The 20,111-nt window shown below is 37.0% G+C and overlaps 4 protein-coding genes across 8 annotated transcripts; 3 read left to right on the forward strand and 1 right to left on the reverse strand.

Moving 5' to 3' along the window:
* Nucleotides 1-5,753: 5,753 nt before the first annotated feature.
* LOC125208231 (auxin-responsive protein IAA21-like) lies at nucleotides 5,754-7,801 on the forward strand. 2 transcript variants are annotated; one of them, XM_048107812.2, is made up of 5 exons: nucleotides 5,757-6,412; nucleotides 6,852-7,078; nucleotides 7,147-7,285; nucleotides 7,379-7,440; nucleotides 7,539-7,801. In XM_048107812.2, the coding sequence occupies exons 1-5, from the start codon at nucleotides 5,949-5,951 to the stop codon at nucleotides 7,574-7,576; spliced, it is 930 nt and encodes a 309-aa protein (XP_047963769.2). In that variant the 5' UTR covers nucleotides 5,757-5,948; the 3' UTR covers nucleotides 7,577-7,801. The 2 variants fall into 2 exon arrangements, with proteins under 2 accessions (XP_088916503.1, XP_047963769.2); XM_089060377.1 differs by lacking the exon at nucleotides 7,539-7,801 and having other exon boundaries at nucleotides 5,754-6,412; nucleotides 7,379-7,530.
* Nucleotides 7,802-8,136: 335 nt separating this feature from the next.
* LOC125203776 (uncharacterized) lies at nucleotides 8,137-11,301 on the reverse strand. The gene is made up of 4 exons (XM_048102218.2): nucleotides 10,900-11,301; nucleotides 9,868-10,312; nucleotides 9,620-9,735; nucleotides 8,137-8,767 (listed from the first exon to the last, which is right to left on the reverse strand). The coding sequence occupies exons 1-4, from the start codon at nucleotides 11,237-11,239 to the stop codon at nucleotides 8,346-8,348; spliced, it is 1,323 nt and encodes a 440-aa protein (XP_047958175.2). The 5' UTR covers nucleotides 11,240-11,301; the 3' UTR covers nucleotides 8,137-8,345.
* A 2,071-nt stretch (nucleotides 11,302-13,372) lies between these two features.
* LOC125206918 (protein JINGUBANG-like) lies at nucleotides 13,373-15,125 on the forward strand. Its single transcript, XM_089060043.1, has 2 exons — nucleotides 13,373-13,903; nucleotides 14,403-15,125. The coding sequence occupies exons 1-2, from the start codon at nucleotides 13,373-13,375 to the stop codon at nucleotides 15,123-15,125; spliced, it is 1,254 nt and encodes a 417-aa protein (XP_088916169.1).
* Nucleotides 15,126-16,000: 875 nt separating this feature from the next.
* Nucleotides 16,001-19,882, forward strand: LOC125203800 (uncharacterized). Of its 4 annotated transcripts, none has more exons than XM_048102250.2 (14): nucleotides 16,001-16,136; nucleotides 16,217-16,283; nucleotides 16,364-16,505; nucleotides 16,757-16,905; nucleotides 17,083-17,120; nucleotides 17,201-17,280; nucleotides 17,593-17,660; nucleotides 17,880-18,231; nucleotides 18,448-18,560; nucleotides 18,634-18,699; nucleotides 19,036-19,126; nucleotides 19,252-19,316; nucleotides 19,444-19,481; nucleotides 19,570-19,882. In XM_048102250.2, exons 1-14 carry the CDS (start codon nucleotides 16,111-16,113, stop codon nucleotides 19,754-19,756), a joined length of 1,482 nt encoding a protein of 493 aa, XP_047958207.2. In that variant the 5' UTR covers nucleotides 16,001-16,110; the 3' UTR covers nucleotides 19,757-19,882. The 4 variants fall into 4 exon arrangements, with proteins under 4 accessions (XP_047958207.2, XP_047958209.2, XP_047958208.2 ...); XM_048102252.2 differs by having other exon boundaries at nucleotides 17,201-17,225; nucleotides 17,580-17,660; XM_048102251.2 differs by having other exon boundaries at nucleotides 16,367-16,505.
* The last annotated feature ends 229 nt before the right edge of the window (nucleotides 19,883-20,111 follow it).

Genomic DNA, 20,111 nt, shown 5'->3' on the forward strand with positions numbered 1-20,111 from the left:
TGTAAATTAGGAAAAGTGAAGTTGCATGCACATTGCCATGGATATTATCTAAAGGGTCGTCACCCAAAGAGACGGAGTTAATTCATAAAAAAAGCTTAATATCTATTCAAATAAGGATGTAATCAAATGCAAAACTCTATACATCGTACAAACTCCAAATTACCTATGATCTGGATCATTAGAAAATGTTAACAGATGACAAAATAAAATCAACAGAAAATATCAACACAGTGTTAACAGTTGATGCTGTTTTGACATTGTGTCAGCATTGTATTGAAATTGTGTTAACATAAAAATATTGAAATTTTAAACTGTATTGATATTGTATTGAAGAGTTTGAAGTTTGTACATTATATAGAGTTTCTAATTTCATTAACGTTAGTAAATACTCCCTCCGTCCCATATTTGGAGTCACTAATTGTTATGGCTCGGGTTTTAAGAAAGAGTTGAAGTGTGTAATAAATGAAGTGAGATGGTGGAGTTGGTTGGAGGTGGGTCCCTTTTGACTTTTGGTTTTTGTTTTGATTTATTTTAATGTAGATAATGGCATTTTTATGTAATTTTGATGAAAATTGGATAAAATTATATGATCAAATATGAAAAATTCTAAAAATGACTCTTAAACTGGGACAGACTTTTATAGCAAAAAATGACTATTAATCTGGGACGGAGGGAGTACTAACAAATCATCATTCATCTTTTCAGTTTGATAAAAAAATTAATACTAGTAGTATTTAATTACAAGGATCGTACCACAGGATTAGGCTGTCTAAACGTGGCCGAAAAGCTTCGTATGGTCAAACACTTTAATTATAACCGTGGACCGTAGTCAACTCAACAATACGACGCCGTGGATGCGGACGTGTCATCCATATTAACGGTTAGATCAAACTGGGGTGATCTGGGACCGTCGGATCGCATCCGCACGCTCTCTTGCTTTTGGGATTTACCCAATAATGACAGCAGATACACGCATGGTAAAAAATTGGAAAAGAGACAACACGGCTGTTACAAAGGCCGTAAATTTGCTGTTAAAATTAAATTATGGTTTGCACTTTGCAGAGACACAAAAAGTAAAAACTGTCTTCCTCTACTTATAAAATTTTTGTCTGATCTATAATTATTAGGAGCAGTAAAGTTATTTTACTATGGTTAACTGTGATATTGTTCAAGATTATTCAATGTTAAAAAAGTCCTGTTAAATTCTCTTAATTCTGTCTCACGTCGACTTGGTGATGATCTTAGCTTCTCTATATAAGTATGGATAACCTTCCTCCTTATGAGACCTTTTAAGCGATGAGTGACCTATTTTTAATATGGCATCAGAGCGGGCCCAAGTCGTTGATGGATTTCTCTTTATTTCTTATCTACCTTACGAGTGGAAGACCGATGTCCTTTCCGGCCCACATCGATGATGCTTTTCTCTTATCTCTTGCATTGCCTACCCACGTGATGGAAGACCGATGTCCTTTCCGGCCCACACGTGAGGGGGCATGTTAAATTCTCTCAATTCTGTCCCCACATCGACTTGGTGATGATCCTAGCTTCTCTATATAAGTGTGGATAATCCTCTCTGACCCCTTTTAAGGGATGAGTGACTCATTTCTAATAAATCCTAAAACTCACTCCTAAATTAAGCATTCGATTTTTTTTTTGGATGAGTAAATAAATTTTAATTTAAATGAATTAAGCAGTATTTGATTCTATTTATATATACTGAATTTAAATCCAAAAACCACAATATGTGATAGAACTTTGATATGAGTAAATGTAAGAGGATAACTCAAAATATTTACTCCATCAAGGGATATGAATCATATCAATAGTAAAATGTCAGAAAAGCACCTTCTAGATAGAGAAATTGCGTAAAACAACAAATACTCCTTTCAATAAAGATAAAATCAAGAATGCATTCCGTTCAAATAAACCAAATTACTTGATGATAAATTAGATAGTGTGTTTGGTTAAAATTTTAGGAAATTTTGGAAAATTGGGATTTGGAAAATTCAAAATTGGCTTTTTGAATAATTATTTGGTGGAAACAGTTAGTTTTTTTTTTTTTTTTTTTTTAACGGAGATGAGATAAATTATGATAGTTAGAATTTCCTCTCGATTCTTGAAGTTTAATTTGAGTGAAATTGTTTCTAATGTAATATTCGAAAAAAATCAACGAGGACAACACACAAAATTAGATCTTGTAAAAAAATTAAGAAAAATATTAAAATTCTTGATTTATATAGTTGATATTAAAGTTGCGGGACTGACCGAAATTCATAATTTTATTATAAAATAATCTATAAATTTTTATATATTGTTGCTCTAAAATTTTCATTCAGTTCAGTCGAGGCCTTAAACTTTGTTTACATACTATTTTATTGTAATATTATCAAATGTGGTATATAACTTCACATTAGTAGACCGAACTTTAATTAATGAATTACTTGGACAAAAAAAACAAAACCCAAGATATTTTTAATGCATAACTCCAAAAGCAAAATATATTTTTTTGTTTGATTCCCATGCTTTAAAGCAAAGCAGGGTGTGCATATATAATTAGGAAAGTCCATCGACATGAAACTTTTTTTTACATGTCCAAATTTTATTTAAATAAGGAAAGTCTATCTATTTCAACTAAAGAGCACACTATACATTTTTGAGATCTTCTTCTTGACAATAGTAATTTTATAAAGTTACTACAAATCCAAAATAAAGCTTCCACAAAAAAACAAAATATATTTGTATGTTTAATTTAAATGACAAGGGATTTGCCTAAGATTTAGGTATGGTGGACACAAAAAGAGGCTGACATATTAATCTGTTGGTGTTTATTATAGTAATAAATGTATAAATATAAATAAAAAATGGAAGTGGGGCAGTGGGTGTGGTGTTGTTGATTGTTCTATACTGGTTTGAGCTTTCGTGTCAGCCTTTTGCAGTTGCAAAAATTATTTTTAGGGTTTCGATTCCAACAGCTGCTGTCTTCTTCAATACTGTCTCCCCAAATATTTATGCTGTCTTTATTTTATTTTTATTTTCATAAATCAATTCAATATCCTAAGTGGACTCCCCCTAAATACTCCCTCCGTCCCCGATTAAGAGTCACACTTTTCCATTTCGCCCCGTCCTCAATTAAGAGTCACACTTCATTTTTACTATAAATGATAGTAGGTCCCACATTCCACTAACTCACTTCACTCACATTTTATTATAAAACCAATATAAAAAAGTGGATCTCACATTCCACTAACTTTTTCAACCAACTTTTCTTTACATTTATTAGAACCCGTGTCCGGTCAAACTGTGACTGCTAATGGGGGACGGAGGGAGTATTAAGTATTCCTTCAATTTCTTTTATTAAAGATTATCAATAATTTCAGATCATATCAGTTTACAAAGCACAAAAGTTAAATAGTACTCTCTCCGTCCGCGAATAGGAGTCCTGTTTTTCCGTTTTAGTCCGTCTGCGAATAAGAGTCTAGGTTCACTTTTCCCATAAATGATAATATGGTCTCACCTTCCACTAACTCATTCCACTCACATTTCATTTAAAACTATAATATAAGTGAGACCCTTATTCCACTAAATTTTTTTCCACCCACTTTTCTTAACATTTTTTAAAATCCGCCACTCATAAATGAGACTCCTAATGACGGACGGAGGGAGTACTCCTTACTACTACAAATATTATTAAAAAAGAAAAAATTATCAAAAAAATAAGTTTGGCCAAATTTTGGTTAGTCCAACAATTTTAAAAAATTAGTGAAAAAATCTTAAAATTTGAATTGATTTTTAATTATGATATGGCAAAAGTATTAGGTTTAATTGTACTCTATAAACAAGTGATATTGTGAAGTTGGAAAAGATCATTAATTACACGCAAACAACCGTATATTTTGTCATTGGAGCATTGAGAATGAGTAGAAATTTCATGATTTTTCAAAACTTGAACAAACTTCAGTTTTTTCGGACAAATTACATTCGAGAAAAAACATTATAAGAAAATTGAAAAAATAAATGATTTGGATGGATGAATTAAGATGGTGTGAATGTTTGTCGCAGGGTGCTCGAATCTCATGAAAATCTTACAGCAATTTTGCAAAGATTCTGCTCAGATTCGAATATATTTTTGACAGCGCCATTGTTTTGCCAAATTAATATATAGATGGAATTGTATTTACCGATTAATCGTTTTCTGCTTTTCCTTTCTCTATCGTTGAAGCCGTGCGGTTTGGCATTTTTCCGCTAACCTGCGCGGTTCTCCCCCGGCGCAGGTTTAGCTTTAAATTAGAGTAATTAATTTATATATAATGAGAAAAATATAATGATAATGATCAGAAAAAAAGGACTATGGTGGGGTTGTCGGGTGAGTTTAGTATTTTGCCGGATTGGAAAAAGGTTGCAAAACACATTATCATGTCTCCCCTCTTGGGCTCACTATCTATCCCCTCTCTTATTTAATCCCACCGTCCCCGATTAAAAGTCACATTTTTCCATTTCGATCTGTCCCAATTAAGAGTCACACTTCATTTTTACCATAAATAGTAAATAGGTCTAATATTCCACTAACTCAATTCACTCACATGTTATTATAAAACCAATAATAAAAAAATGGATCCTACGTTCCACTAACTTTTTCAACCAACTTTTCTTTACATTTATTAAAACTCGTGTCCGGTCAAAGTGTGACTCTTAATCGGGGACGGGGGAGTATTTCCTTACTAAATTCTTATATTCTTATTCCATTAATCTGATATACTATAAGTTATTTTATCGGATTAAATTTTTTATTTATAATCTTAAGCGTTTGAGTTAATCCAACTAGTTAATCTAGTTAAAAGCTAAATATGAAAACTAATTAACTAGGAGTACCATTTTATCCCTCGTTAAGTGAAGTTGTTCCATTTAACATGAGATTAAAGAGTAAAATAGAGAGTGTGCACTTCATCTTACAACTTTGACTACGTTGAGCTCATGACTTCACACTGTTGTTGAGAGTCTCTTATAAGCATAGTCGTAATCGATAACATATATAGATGTGAGAGCACATCGTGTCGAAAGCTCTGCAACATTGTAATGTCCAGTTTATAGATGTAAAAGGTACTTCCTCCGTCCATCAAAGATGAACCATTTTCTTTTTTTGATTTGTCACAACTAAGATGACTCATTACTAAAAATGAAAAATGCATTTTTCTCTACTTTATTTTTTCTCCCTCTCTCTCTTACTTTACTCTCTCTACTTCATACACACAAAATAAAGTTGCAGAAATTCATGTGGCGCTCAATAAATGGGTCATCTTTCTTGAGACGGAGGAAGTAGTATATACTCCCTCCGTCCACGAATAAGAGTCTCATTTTTTCATTTTTGTCCGTCCACGAATAAGAGTCCCGGTTCATAATTACCATAAATGGTAAAGATACCTCTACATTCCACAAACTCATCACACTCACATAATTATTTAAAACTAATATATACAAGTGAGACTCATATTCCACTAACTTTCTTCCACCCACTTTTCTTAACATTTCTTAAAATCTGCATTGTTTATAAATGAGACTCTTAATCGTGGACACGGAGGGAGTAGTAGACAAAAATAGTAAGACTAGAGATATAGGAGAATTTTAATTTTCAGAATATAGGTATAGTTCAAATAAATGCATGGGTGGAGTAAATGCTCTATTATAGTAAAACAAATTATTTATTCCCACAAAACATTTATGATCCATGATTAAAATTTAAAACCATGAAAAAAAAAATCGAAAAAGGCTTCAGAAAGGCCAAAGAAGCTTCTTTTCTGCTTCAACAAAAACCAGACCTCTCTCCCTACCAAACAAGAACAATTCTCTCTCTCTCCAACTCCATCTCTCTCTAGCTCACTCTCTCAAACACTCGTTCGCCTCAATTCCACATTACTTTCGTTAATTTCTCGAAAATTTGAGAATTTCTGTTGATGTCTATACCTCAAGAGCACGACTACATAGGGCTATCGGAGCCTCTGCAATCGGAGAAATTATCCTTTAAAATGGCAGCGGCGGCGGCGGCGGCGGAGGAGGGGGTGACTCCTTCCTTGAATGCCGAGAAAATTGGCGTTTTCAACCTCAAAGAGACGGAGCTGCGGCTGGGATTGCCGGGGTCGGAAGCGCCGGAGAGGAAGGGCGGAATCGGAATTGGGGTTTCCCTCTTTGGAAAGGAATTGAAGGACGAGAGCGTGTGCGTGAAAAGCTTGGTCTCCGGTGCGAAGAGGGGATTCTCCGATGCTATAAATGGCGCTGGGAAATGGGGATTGTCGATTCACGGCGGATCCGCGGCTGATTTTGGGGGAAAAAGTGATTCCAATTTGAAGGAGGAGATTCCTTCTGTGAAGGCTGTTGAGGAGAGGAAGAATGAAGCTTCCATCACTGCCCCTGCTTCAAAGTGAGTTCATTTTCTTCATCATGCATGTCTCTTGTTCTTCAATTTTGGAGCTCAGAAATTGTTTTTTTTTTTTTGTATGAATTAATTTATTTAATATTTTGAGATATTTTAATGTGGAAATGTGTGGATGGTGATTTAGCTGTTTGGGGCCATGATAAGGTTTGGTTTTGTTCTCTTGTAGCTGATGAATGTCTGGAAAAAGGAATATTGGAATTTTTGCTTTGGAAATATGTGTTGTTTGTGTTTCTGTGGATGCCCTTGAGCATAATTTGATCTAGTTTTGGGGGTTTGATTGGATTTCAGATGTATATATGTATTGGATATGGAGAATTTATTTCAAGAAATCAGATTCTCCTGCGTCATAATCGAATATATTACTACTATATATCTATGTTGTTGAACAATTAAAGTGATGCCTTTTAATTTTTATGTATAATAGGGCACAGGTAGTAGGATGGCCACCAATTCGATCTTTTCGAAAGAACACCCTAGCCACAAACACGCCCAAGAAGGACGATGTTGCTGGGAAGTCGGGTCCGGGCTGCCTATACGTTAAGGTCAGCATGGATGGCGCTCCTTACCTGAGGAAGATCGATCTCAAAACTTACTGCAGCTATGCGGAGATTTCGTCTGCCCTTGAGAAGATGTTTAGCTGCTTCACCATAGGTATGGTGTGTATAGAACGAGCACACACCGTTCTTTGTCATTTGCTAATAGTTAACGTGTTTTTACAGGACAATGTGGGCAGGGGCTAGCAGCGAAGGAACACCTCAGCGAGAGCCACTTGATGGATCTCCTCCACGGCTCTGAATACGTGCTGACTTATGAGGATAAGGATGGTGATTGGATGCTCGTTGGTGATGTTCCGTGGGAGTGAGTCCCAATTTCCTTCTTCATTCAAACACTCGATAACAGATGTCTGGAATCATGTTTGGCTAAAATGTTTATGTTGGGTTCCGATTGCAGGATGTTCACGGATTCGTGCAGGAGGCTGAGGATCATGAAGGGCTCTGATGCAATCGGGTTAGGTATGGCCTTCGAAAGCAGAACATATTTGATCGGCATAGTATTATCATCTTACAAAGTTGAAATATGCATATATTGATTTTATCTCTCATTTGTGTAGCTCCAAGAACCATGCAGAAGTCCAAGAGTCAGAATTAGGGCAGAGAACAATGAGGAAAAACTGAAAATATCGGAATTTCTAAGGGTTTTCTATCTTTTTTACCTCTTTAACCTTATTAGTAGATTTGTAGTGTGTCGTGTAAGGAAGTACTAAGACTAAATTGGAGACCATTCCAAATATTTTGCCACTAATGTGTACCACTTGTGTCTTTTTCCAAAATTGTATGTAAATTAAGTCTTCATAAATTCGAAGTGTTGATCTCACTGATTCCCATCTTTTAAGTTGCTTAACCAAGATAAATTCATTATAATCACTATTTGTGATTATGATTCTCCCATCTAAATTCCGACAAGAATTGTACTAATGTCGTCGAGTAGTGAAAAATTCACCCTCTAGGTAAAAAATGGGACCCTTTTCTTTAGAACTAATAATATCTTCAGCTGCCGTATCTGACTGGAAATATTAGACCTACTTTTGGTCGGATCATATTCATTCAATGACAAAATTTCATTCAAATATGGGCTAAATTACATTTATAACCTACTACATATGAAAGCATAGATACCTATTTCAAAACTACTAGAGTCTAGAAGATTAATGAAAGCAACAGTGATGTGTGAGGTTCAGGGGCAATAATGGTAATTCCGATGAACGAGAGACGAGCACAAAATTACATCTTTCGATACTATCAGTACGAGAAACAAACACCTAGCACCAAATGATTGTGGAAGTACTGGTGGGGAAAATGGTGATGGATATTAACAAGTTCAAAGTTACAACTGCAGAAAACCTACTGTGTCCGAAAGATTATGATTCAGGTTTAGATACCTGAACATATACCATTTGTGTGTATCCATTAAATACAGAGGGATCGAGCTGTGACAAGCCGAGCTTCCGGAACAAACTGTGTCTACCGTCTTCTACAATAGGGGTGGTAGTTCGTGCTGGATCATATCTAGTCTGATGCGTAAGTGAAGGGCCAGCCACTGGGGGTAGCTCCCAGTAAACATCCAGAACTGACTCAACAAATCTGCTATTTTTGAAATGCTCACCATATGTAATTGCCCTGTTGCTGTGATTGAAATCATCGCGCATCTCCCCCCTCACGCCCCACCACGCCTCTCCTGGTCCGCATAGCTCCTCTATGTCAACTGCTTTCTCCCAGAATTTCCTCCTCCGGAATCTTATTCTAGCTTCATCACTTTCTTTGAAGCAGCTATGCCCACCACCTGCAATAGCATGGACAGCTCATAAGCTAAAAAGCACATGTTTGATAGGAAGATCTAACTGATCATCAAAAGTAGGCAATTGAACAAAAACACAGCCAGTTACAAAATGCAAACAGACATTTAGCTGTCACCCTTTATTCCTTTAAGTACATTTTTGCTCACATGTATAACTTCACAATTTCTTCACATAAAAATGTGGGGTGAAACAGATAAAACTTGCATTAAACATTTATGTAACAGCGCAAAATTCATGCCAACAGAACTATCACTGAACCTTGGTTCAAAAGAATAGAAGACGAAAATATTACTCCGTATTAGGCAAATAGCATGAACAGTAAATAAGATACAGCCATCACATTTGTTTTGCACTTTTGCTGCTGTGGCACCATTGGCTCAGTTAACTAAAACTACGTACTCCCAGGAGGAAGCCAGAATTAGGATCGAATGGAGTGAACTTTTTAGGTCAATCTCTTTTGTTTTTGAGAAACAGTCAATCTATATAAACTTTTCTTTTATATATATTCGAATTCCTAGTATAAGTTTTCACAATGGCAGGACAAAAAGGTATTATCATATATTGGTACTGGCTCTGCAACACCATATAAAAACAATTATATAGATGCTGCATTAAAGAATAATAATTACATCCAAGTATTCAGCCACAGTGGAAGGTTTTGAGAAGTCAATATTAATCACTTGATATTCGCTGATACTCTATCAAAGTCCTATCCTGATCTAGAAAGGCTTTATACCTACCTTATTTCTTTGTCAATTAATGGAACAGCCAGCTCACTAGAATAAAGGCATAAGCTTTGGTCAAAATCATTAAGCTGTAACAGAAAGAAAACATACCTCTTATATAAAATTGATCGCATATTTGTCTGAGTGAGTAATGGTCTCCAGTTCCAGTATCATAGTTGTCTTCAAAAATTAGATGCTTGAAACCAGCTTTCAGTGCTTGCTTTAATCTGCTCATCAACAAGTTGCATAAAATAGAAAGAGTTAATAGAATTGATATGGCTGATCTTTTAATTGCCGCTACACAATTCTAACATTCACAATAACCGTGCTGTTAAGGGACTACTAGTACTACATCTTACCTCTTCAGTTCATTTTGGTGGTCATCAAAAAAGATGAGAACCCGAGTGCGGTCTTTGATCCCATATTTTCTCATCAATTTTCCCCAATCCATGCTTCCAAAATCTACAAATTCTTTTCCAGCAAAATATGTGCAATTTCCATCAACATAAGCAGGTCCCTTCTTAAGGTACTTCTCAGGATGACGAGGTGAAATTGACACAATGGGTATATCTGGCATTGCTTGCCTCAAAACCCAAGTTGAATGCCCTTTAAAAGCGCCACTCTCAATCATTAAGTCTGGCTTCAACCATCTCGTGACAAACCAAAGTCCGAAACTGTGGTCGAAACCCATTCCGTACATGTTGTTTTTAATTGGCCGGGTTTCATATATTGGTATGAACTCTTCAAGTCCATTCAACAAATCCTTGGATGTCCATTCTACACTTTGTCCATGTTTCGATCTGCCTTTTGACAAGGAGAACTATTATATGAGTAATCTCTAATGTCACAAAATTAGATATCAGCAAGACAAGATCATCCTAAAGGAAAATGAGGATATTTTAAACTCTTCTACCATACAATTTTGTCCATAACAGTCCCACCTAAATTTGAAAAGAACATAATTAACAAAAGAATAAACTAATTCAACACTAGGACTGCTTAACAACTTTTCTAACTATAAAATCCCCAAATCACAAATACACAAAAAAAATCTATAAGCTTTCACAACAAACAAAGACTATTACGATTGCCAGATTCTGAGATCTCAGTCTTCCAAAAACATGAAGCATGAGTTTATCAATAAGACTAGGTGATTATCCATCCAATCAACACAAATACAAGCCCTCAATTACGCAAATCTACTCTATAAAAACTCACATAAACATAATCCACCAAGTGTAATGCCGTGCAGTTTCTACAGCCAATAACTGCTAAAAACATAGAATTAAAACATAATTATTTTTCCTAACACCAGAATTAAGATTTGGAAATAGGTCAGTCAAAATTCGGTTTCTGAACCCCCATTCGATGCTCAATAGATAGCAACTTACACCAAGGAACGCCTAGGGATCCGAAATCCGACTCCAGCGCATCGAAGCCGAAAAATCTCAACCGCGAGAGGTGATCGGAGGTGGAAGCCGAGATGCAGACCAAATCGCGCGAATTGATGATGACGGAGAGGATAATCACGATCAGCAGGACGATGATGAGAACGGGCCATATATATCCGGTGCGGGTGAGGAAATTGGTGGCGCGCATCGCGATCGACATGTGCTTGCGGGTTTTCGACTCGTCGCCGGCGCCGTCGTCGAGGCAGGCAGCGTCGTCCGTGGCGTGAGGCGACCGCCGTATGGAGAGGGCTCTCTCGAGCATTGTGTTCCCCGTCGTCATTTCACGCTCACTGCGTGCTTTGTGTGTGCGCCTCGCCGCTGCAGCTGGACACTTCCACTCTGATGCTGTGTGATTTAATTGAAGAAGATGACTGATTTATGGATAATCTCATTTTCATCCCACAACTTTTAGAAACTACGAAACTGCTCCCCTTTTAAATGGAGTTGACTTTTATGCCCTTTTAATATCGTCAATACCGTAATTAAGTGGCAAAGCGTAAATTTTAGCGCACTAAATCACTAATTAGTGTATTTTCCCTCCAATTTTATGGAATGTCACTAGTAATCAATAAGTGTTAATCTTGACTAATAAATAGTTAGAATGGAGAAATGGTAAAGTAAAAAAAAAAATTAATGTAGATAAGATTATTTTCTACATTATTTTTTCTTATTTTATTATTTCTCCACTTTAACTATTTATTATTTTTTTTTTACAAAACGAAGGCAGAAAAGTCAATGGGACTGCTAAAATGAAACGGAGGGAGTACTAACTTAAGTTGGGTCCTCATTAATGATAAATATTTCTATAAACTTCAAACTACATACTCTAATTTTGAATATACAAATGCAATATGATGGAGGATGCATAATTCTAGTTCTTTATCCACAAAAATATGTAATAAAACCATACTCAATTGAAAAATAAATTTGACCACTATTTAATTAGCACTATTTCCGAACAATTTTTCTTATTTACCTCTTGCAATGGTCTAACTATACGTAAAAGAAAATTAATGATTTTACCTCTTCTGAAAACCTACAACATAAGAGGACATCATCACATCATGATCATATATGGCTCATAAATATATATAAATACTCCTCCATAATTTATCTAATTTCGTACGAGTGTTGTTAGTTATAGCTTACGCTACATCAATCCAAAATTAATTCTCATATATTGGTGGTACGTGCTAATTAGTTTTGAGTTATTTATACATTTGGATTATTGATCTTCCACACGTTTTTATTAATGACTGCTCCAATAATACAATTTTTTCACTATAACAGAACATACACATTTAATGGAGTATATTTTAGACCACGTGATTACTCATTATTCATCTATTAAATAAATATACCTAATTTATCTATTTTTGGCAAAATTCATGATGCAAAATATCTAATACTATCATTATATATTAATTGTAGAAATAAAAGAATTGGATAGTCAAATCTAGAAATGTTTATATTTATTTTTAAGGATATTATTAATTTTGAAATCCCGAACGTTAATATATAGTCGTAAATCATCACACTATTGATTTGTTCTGACTTTACAATTAATATTTCCTGGTTAACATGAATTTATAGCTTACTTACACAACATTATTGGATATCAATGAAAATGACCGATACCACGTTATAAGTAGCGACACAATATTTTACCACGGCCTTCTTAGTTGTAAAATTAGAACAAGTCAACAATTTGTTGCAAAATACATAAAACTAATATTTCAGTCATTTATATGCAAATTTTGAAGGTGACAATCTTTTTTACTATACTACTCCATATCCTATCATGTACTCCCTCCGTCCCAAGGAAGATAACCCCTTTCTTAGGCGGCACAAGATTTTATGCAGTTATATTTTGTGCGTTAAGAGGAGAAAGTAAAGTAAGAGAGAGGGAATAAAGTAGAGATAAAAGGAAGATAACCCCTTTCTTAGGCGGCACAAGATTTTATGCAGTTATATTTTATGCGTTAAGAGGAGAGAGTAAAGTAAGAGAGAGGGAATAAAGTAGAGATAAAGGTGTTTCCATTTTAATTAATAGGTCATCTTAATTGAGACAAACAAAAAAGGAAAGTGAGTCATTTTCAATGGGACGGGGGAGGAGATGTTTCATAATAGTATATTCTTTTGGACTTCCCAAATGTATACTAATTTTTTATTAAATCAGTATCATAAAAGAGGATCAATTGAAGAATACAACGTCGGCATTACTGTTTGTGCTTGATTTTAGTGCCATAATTGTGTAGCATTGAGCTTACCTATTGCTCTCCAATACTGTAAATTAATACCTCACACAATTATTCAACCACCTTATTAACTTCACCTCTCGAGCTAGCAGCCGACAGAGACATACAAATCATAACATAACATAACATAACATAACATAACACATTCCCTATAAATGGACACTGTTTCTTCAATTCATTTTCCACCATCCTTCCTCATGAGAGGCCAAACCCTAAAATTCCCGCGCAGCACCTCCTCAAAAGAGGCGTCGCGCTCTGACCCCACCCTCGCCCTCCCTCCCCGTCTCAGCTCCGCCTCCCTCCACCACCACTCCCACTCTTCCACCCCCCGCCTCTCCTTCACCGCTGACGCCGCGTCCCACCGCTGCATCTCCTCCGTGCTCAGAAAGGACGGCCAGATCCTCTGCATCGCGGCCGCCAACGGCCTCGTATACACCGGCTCGCAGGCCAGCACCGTCCGCGTATGGAAGATGCCGGAGTTCACCGAGTGCGGCCACCTCAAGACCAAAGCGTGCATGGTGGTAGCGCTGCAGGTCTCCAACGATAGAGTCTTCGCCGCCTACGCCGATTGCAAAATTAGGGTTTGGCGCCGCACGTGCGAAGGGGCCGTCAAGCACGTGCGGATCGCCACCGTCCCCGCGCCCGGGAGCTTTCTCCGGGGATATATCTCCGGCCATGATAAGACGGTAACTTATCCGTAACTAATTAATTTGGTTTTTAATTACTCCTAGGCCTCCGTACCACAAAGATTGTCTCACTTTGATCCGACACGAATTTTAAGAAATATAATGAAAAGTGAGTTGAAAAAGTTAGTGAATGTGAGTCCTACTTTTATATATTAGTTTTATAGTAATAAAATGTGAGTAGGAATGAGTTAGTGTAATATGAGGTCCACTACCAGAAATAGTAAAAAGTGAAATGAGACAAATTTTATGGGATGAACGGAAATGAAAAAATGAGACAATCTTTATGGGACGGAGGGGGTAGTTACTAAATACACGTGACAAAATTATTTGAGGCGATCGCATGCATATGAAACTTTTTTTCAATGAATAAACACCATTAATAATTAAATTGAATGTCACATTCATTGACGATTGTTGTTATTGTAAAGAGAGCATTGTTTTAACTAATAAAATTCCTTAATATTTTGCTCTAATAATTTATATACATACTTATCTGCAGTCAAAGCATTTAGGCCCAATTTCGTCACTAGCAATCAACACCAACGACGATGTTTTGTACTCGGCGTCGCTAGACAAAACCGTCAAAGTGTGGAGAATCTCCGACTTCAAATGCATCGAGACGATCCAGGCTCACCTCGAGCCCATCAACGCCCTCGCCCTCGCCGCGGCCGACGGCGCCCTCTACACCGCCTCCGACGACGCCACCGTGAGGGTGTGGCGCCGCGGCGGCCTCAGCAGCGGGCCCCGCTCCCACTCCCTCACGGTGACGCTCCCGACCAAGCACTCCCCCGCCAAGGCCTTGGCCCTCGCGGCCGACGGGGGAGTGCTCTACGCCGGCTGCACCGACGGCTACGTGCACTACTGGCTGAAGGGGTGCTTCTCCGGCCAGATGCAGCACGGAGGGGCGCTGCCCGGGCACACGCACGCCGTCATGTGCCTGGCCAGCGCCGGGACCTTTTTGGCCACCGGGTCCGCAGACTCGACTAGCCGGGTCTGGGCCAGGGAGGCCGACGGGTCCCACTCGTGCGTCGCGGTGCTGCAGGGGCACCGCGGGCCCGTGAGGTGCGTCGCCGCCTTCCCTGACGACGAGACAGGGGAGGAGGGATGCACCGTGTGCACGGGGAGCCTAGACGGCGTGCTCAAGGTGTGGCGGGTTAGGAATTCCGCTGCACGAATTCATGATTCGGCGCCAAATGCTCGTGATTATTTTGATTTAACTTAATTAAGCTTGGCTATTAGGTTAGCTAATTTTATTTTAATTTAATTTAATTAGGGTATACTACTTGTTTATTTTTTTGATTTAGATTGTATAAAAAGTTAAAAACGAAAGAAAATACTATTACTACTACTAAAAGAAAAAGAGAATGACGAGCTGAAACTAATAAAATCGAAATATTCCAACTCAATTACACATTATTAAAGTGTCTCATTATTTTGTAACAAAATTAATTTCATGTAAGAATTTCTAACTCAGATTCAATCTCAACAATATCGAAACAAATTTGAGAAATCGAATACTCACCTTCTTCTTGTATAAGAGTATCATAATGGCTCCTGAATTAAAAACTGGATACCTCTAACCACATTATCATAACTGGAAACTACCTGTCACATCATTAGGACACCTTACACAATAATGGACTAGAAACTGGACTAAAACTAGGACTAGCCACAATAAACAAAATAACAAATTCATATTATAAATTACAATCACGCAAATACATAATTAAATTTACGACACAGATACGAGAAAATGCAATCATTTTATTTAAATTAAAAAGTACATCCTAAAAAAATACATAATTAAAAAAAATACATAAAAAAAATCCTCCTACTTCCACACACTCAAACCCAGTCGCCGCACGCCATTCACGTATGAGTTTCGAAAATTAAAAAAATATATATAAAATAATAAAAAATAATTCTAGCCGGTCGCTCGCCTATTTCGAGCCTGCAATGGCGGCTAGCGCATCAGCCAGTGGATAGCGCCCGCGAATCGGATAGAGCTCACCGATCGGCTAGCCTATTCGCTAGCCTCCATTGCGGATGCTCTAAATGCTCCACATTATACTTTGCCTCAAAGGGCCCAACATAAATCAGATGACATAATGGGCTTGTATAAGCCCAATTATGAGCTTGATTAATTAATTCATCCCAAAAAGGATATTTACCGCCGCCGACGACGACGCCGCGCCGGTAGTCGAGAAATGATAGCTTGTAGGTCTCTGTTGAGGTAATATAATTAATTAATCATTCATGATCTTATCTGATTTTATATTTCGATAAATATCTTATGTTAGTATGCTATCGCAGACTGAACTTTCTAATTCGTGAAACTGCAAACACTTCTGCAAAATCGAAGCCCTTGCTGAATTTCCAGGTTCGGTAACTGCGGCATAATCATTGAATTCATTGCATTATGTTGATATTAGTAGTTCATTATGTGGAAATATGTGACAGAAGCCTAAGTTTTGGCATGGTTTTAGCTGTGAGTTGAATATGGATGCTAGAAGTGGTAGGGGAAATGTGAATGATCGGAAAAATCGACAAAATGTCAAGCAAACATGGAGAGCTGTGTCTACTCAGCCTGATCGCTCTGAGGGTAATACTTTTGTGGCTTTTGCTTTTTTTCTATTTCGATCATTTATTTCATTAAATACAAGTAGTTATTTGCGATTACAGAAGTGAATTGTAGTTTGATCGGAGTGATTTTAGTATACTGTATCTCTACGTGAGTATTGTTATCGATTCGAGTAAGTAATCAGTTGAAGGGGACTGTTTTTGGAATGGATACTTGATTCTAAATGTGTTGATTATGTAGTGGAGGATGTGAAAATTTTCATATGTTTTCAGATGATGGTGAGAAGGTGATGGCACAAAATCGAGGGGAAGAAGTGTGTCATATTACTTCTTCGACTGTCTCAATAGCTGAAGGTGGAAAGAGTGATAAATCACTGGATGAAAACTCAACATCTGCTAAGAAACATTCACTATCTATGGATGTGAGGACTTTCATTTTTTATTTGAGAGTACAGTTATCTGTCTTGTTATCTATCTGTTATATGAGGTCAATCATTAATCCTTTTCTTAATTCTCTGTGTATTTGAGCTGGTGTATCCTTAGGTCCTCTGTTGGGTATTCCCTTTCAGGCTTTCAGCTGATCTTCTGTATTTTTGCAGATAGGAGCATCCTTAATGCGGTTCATCAAAGGGAAGGGGTAGGGCACTGCACGTTGATGCTTGTATCAATAATAACATATACGGAGTAGTAATTATTTTTATTTTACAATCTGGACAGGGGAGATACTCAGAAGAAAATTGAGGTCGAGACCGGAGTTAAAATTATATTTCCATCATCTAGAAAAGAAGATTCAATTCGTGAGTCTATTGTTTGTGAATGTTTTGCTCATTTCTGTTTCAAAGTTCATCAGAAGAATCTCTGGTATTCCTTTTTTTAATCATCATATCCTTATCTTCCGTTTTCTGATTGCTGTCTTGTTTTCGTTCGACCTCTATATCCTAGCTTTCCATACCTCAATAACTGAATTTTTGTTCAAAGATTTTCTATGTTAAGACTTGATTCTTGATTCACCATTGATATTTTAGTGATCAGTTGGTGTGGATGATGTACGGAATAGCTAACCCTGTCTTATCCCCTTCATTTGATGTCTGATTAGTGTACCATTGCAGTCCTTGAAGGCAACTCCGCTGAAAGTATTACTCAAGCATCTGAGATGATACAAGCTATTATTGACAAGGTTGATTGGCTCAACTTCTTATCAAGCATAAATCATCTGCTAGTTAGTTCATTATTTCCAAAAATATGGGGGTTTTTTTTTTTTTTTTTTTTTTAATTTGTGTAATTGATGAGGTTTTGAGGTAAATCAAACACTGTGTTCATGTCCTGGGTGGAGTTGAACTTTTGCATTAACATTTAGCTGAGTAGCTTACTAACATGTGTTTTTTTTCTTCAACAGGCTGTTAATAGTCGAGAACTTGACTATTCTCACTTTGTCTCACTTCCTTTGGCTATTTATCCGGGACTACTTGACAAACTTGTCAATTTTCAAGAAACTATACTTGGAAAAACAGCTGATGATAAAGATAAAGATAAAAATGCGGACAACAGAAATCATTCTACAGCTCCAAAGGTTTCTGCTGAGTTGGAAGCAAACAAAAACGACACCCAACACCCAACTGAAACACCTTTAGTTGCTGAAGTCAAAGCTGTTGGTGCTGATACACATGTCAGAGTAAATATAACGAACATTCCTCTTGTCAGTTACCCTGCCAAAGAGTCAAAGGCTACCAGTTCTTCTAAAATGATAGGTAAAAGTGATTATTTAATCTGTTCATTGAGAATTATTAACTCTTAGCACCCTCCCCATATAAAAAGAGAGAAGCAAGAGGTCGGAGCTTGGTTTAATTCTATTTTTTTCATTTTGTGGTGGAATTTATCGAATCTACATGAGCCTACTTTGAATGCTTCAATAGTTTCGACCTGTATATCTTCTTCCACATTATCAGATCATCTTTTACATGCAGACTCAGGAATTGAGAAGTCCATATTTATTAAACCAACAACCTTTCACCTAACTGTTCTCATGCTGAAGTTATGGAATAAGGAGCGGGTTAAATCAGCTACAGAGGTTTTGCAGGTGAAAATTTTCTAACCAACTGATTTGACCCACAGTTTCTTATGTTCACAATTGTTCTTTTTCTGCCTTCTAGAGCGTCTCATCAAAAGTAATGGATGCTTTAGAGAACCGGCCACTTTCGATTAGACTTAAGGGACTGGTAAGGTATCATCTTCATTAGAACTTATTATGTTATGTATGGACTATGGACCATTGTTTTATAGATCTCATATCTCTGAAACCATATGTAGGAGTTACCGAGTTAGGACGTGCCTCATGAGCAATATTGAGTTCATCGAAAACATAATATGCAGCTTAGTATCAGCGGTGGCTGTATCTTTGCATTATAATGTTTTTTGCCCAAACTACGGATACATATAAATGAACTCAGTCACAAACACATTTATTAGTTTTTGACTATATTTTAAATATCCTTTTTAGAGTAGTCACTGTGGTCTGGTTTCTCCATTAATTTTTGATTCCATATATCTTGCAGGACTGCATGAGAGGCTCTAAGGCCAAGGCGTTTGTTCTTTATGCACCCGTAGAAGAAATTGGTGGCGAGGGACGACTTTTGCGTGCTTGCAGTATCCATATCATCTGTGTCTCGTCTTACTTGGACTCAAAATATTCACCTCTTTAGTGACTTTTTATTATGTTTAGACTTTAGATTACTTGATTAATTGTTTTTGGCTTTCCTGAGCGTTCTTAGAAGTCATCACCGATGCATTTGTTGATGCTGGCTTGGTCGTTGGGAATGAGGCTGGACAGCTGAAGGTACCTTTATCTTTGATACTTGAACACATTTTCACAGTAGTTTAAATACTCTTTCTGCATATATGTTACTATCATTCAAGTGTATGTAAATTTCATTGTTCACCTATAATCTTCTCCTTTGATGCAGTTGCATGCCACTCTTATGAATGCGCGTCACAGGAAAAGGTGCAACTTCTGTATTTATGTCCTCCTCTATGCATATGGGTGAATCTTTGACATCTGTTTTACTTTGATCCTTTTCTTTGGCTCTCAGGAAGACGAGAAGTGCAAGGGTGGACCCGTTTGATGCAAGAGGCATTTTTGATCTGTATGGTAACGAGGAATGGGGCGAGTATTGTATAAGCGAAGCTCATCTTTCTCAAAGGTTTGCATTCGATGAGAATGGCTACTACCATTGCTGTGCTTCAATTCCTTTCCCAGAAAACGTGCAAAAAGATTGATCCACTCACCTTTGAGATTTTACTATTACCAAGAAAATTGACCATAGTTTGTACTGCAACTTTATCTGCTTGAATTTCAAGTAATTCACCTCTTGAATAAATATGTAGCTTGATATCCCTCTACAATTTGCTGCTATGTGTCTAGCGATATTTCATAGCAATTATAAGACCACGAAATGTCGTCTTTATACACTCCCTTAGTCCATAAAAAATAGTCTTATCTGTGGATGGCACGGTTTTAATGAGAAATGGGTAAAGAGAGAGGAAAAAATAGTTAAGTAAAGAGAGATTGACGGAAAAAGTTGGTAAAATATGAGAGAAATTTTCCATATTTAGAAATAAGATTTTTTTTGGT

This window comes from Salvia hispanica, chromosome 6, assembly GCF_029641045.1.
Source record: "Salvia hispanica isolate PSC_SH4W2 chromosome 6, Shi_PSC_v1, whole genome shotgun sequence".
Classification (NCBI taxonomy): domain Eukaryota; kingdom Viridiplantae; phylum Streptophyta; class Magnoliopsida; order Lamiales; family Lamiaceae; genus Salvia; species Salvia hispanica.

What these genes read in the sequence shown, in the direction of transcription:
- LOC125203800 (XM_048102250.2), top strand. Translation starts at nt 16,111, where the DNA reads ATGATAGCTTGTAGGTCTCTGTTGAG. An exon ending in CGATTAGACTTAAGGGACTG is followed by an intron (nt 18,700 to 19,035) that starts GTAAGGTATCAT and finishes TATATCTTGCAG; the next exon opens with GACTGCATGAGAGGCTCTAA. An exon ending in AATGCGCGTCACAGGAAAAG is followed by an intron (nt 19,482 to 19,569) that starts GTGCAACTTCTG and finishes TTTGGCTCTCAG; the next exon opens with GAAGACGAGAAGTGCAAGGG.
- LOC125206918 (XM_089060043.1), top strand. Translation starts at nt 13,373, where the DNA reads ATGGACACTGTTTCTTCAATTCATTTTCCACCATCCTTCCTCATGAGA. An exon ending in TCTCCGGCCATGATAAGACG is followed by an intron (nt 13,904 to 14,402) that starts GTAACTTATCCG and finishes ACTTATCTGCAG; the next exon opens with TCAAAGCATTTAGGCCCAAT.
- LOC125203776 (XM_048102218.2), bottom strand. Translation starts at nt 11,239, where the DNA reads ATGACGACGGGGAACACAATGCTCGAGAGAGCCCTCTCCATACGGCGG. An exon ending in ATCCCTAGGCGTTCCTTGGT is followed by an intron (nt 10,313 to 10,899) that starts GTAAGTTGCTAT and finishes CCTTGTCAAAAG; the next exon opens with GCAGATCGAAACATGGACAA. An exon ending in CGATCAATTTTATATAAGAG is followed by an intron (nt 8,768 to 9,619) that starts GTATGTTTTCTT and finishes ATGCTATTGCAG; the next exon opens with GTGGTGGGCATAGCTGCTTC.
- LOC125208231 (XM_089060377.1), top strand. Translation starts at nt 5,949, where the DNA reads ATGTCTATACCTCAAGAGCACGACTACATAGGGCTATCGGAGCCTCTG. An exon ending in GTTTAGCTGCTTCACCATAG is followed by an intron (nt 7,079 to 7,146) that starts GTATGGTGTGTA and finishes GTGTTTTTACAG; the next exon opens with GACAATGTGGGCAGGGGCTA. An exon ending in GTTGGTGATGTTCCGTGGGA is followed by an intron (nt 7,286 to 7,378) that starts GTGAGTCCCAAT and finishes TTCCGATTGCAG; the next exon opens with GATGTTCACGGATTCGTGCA.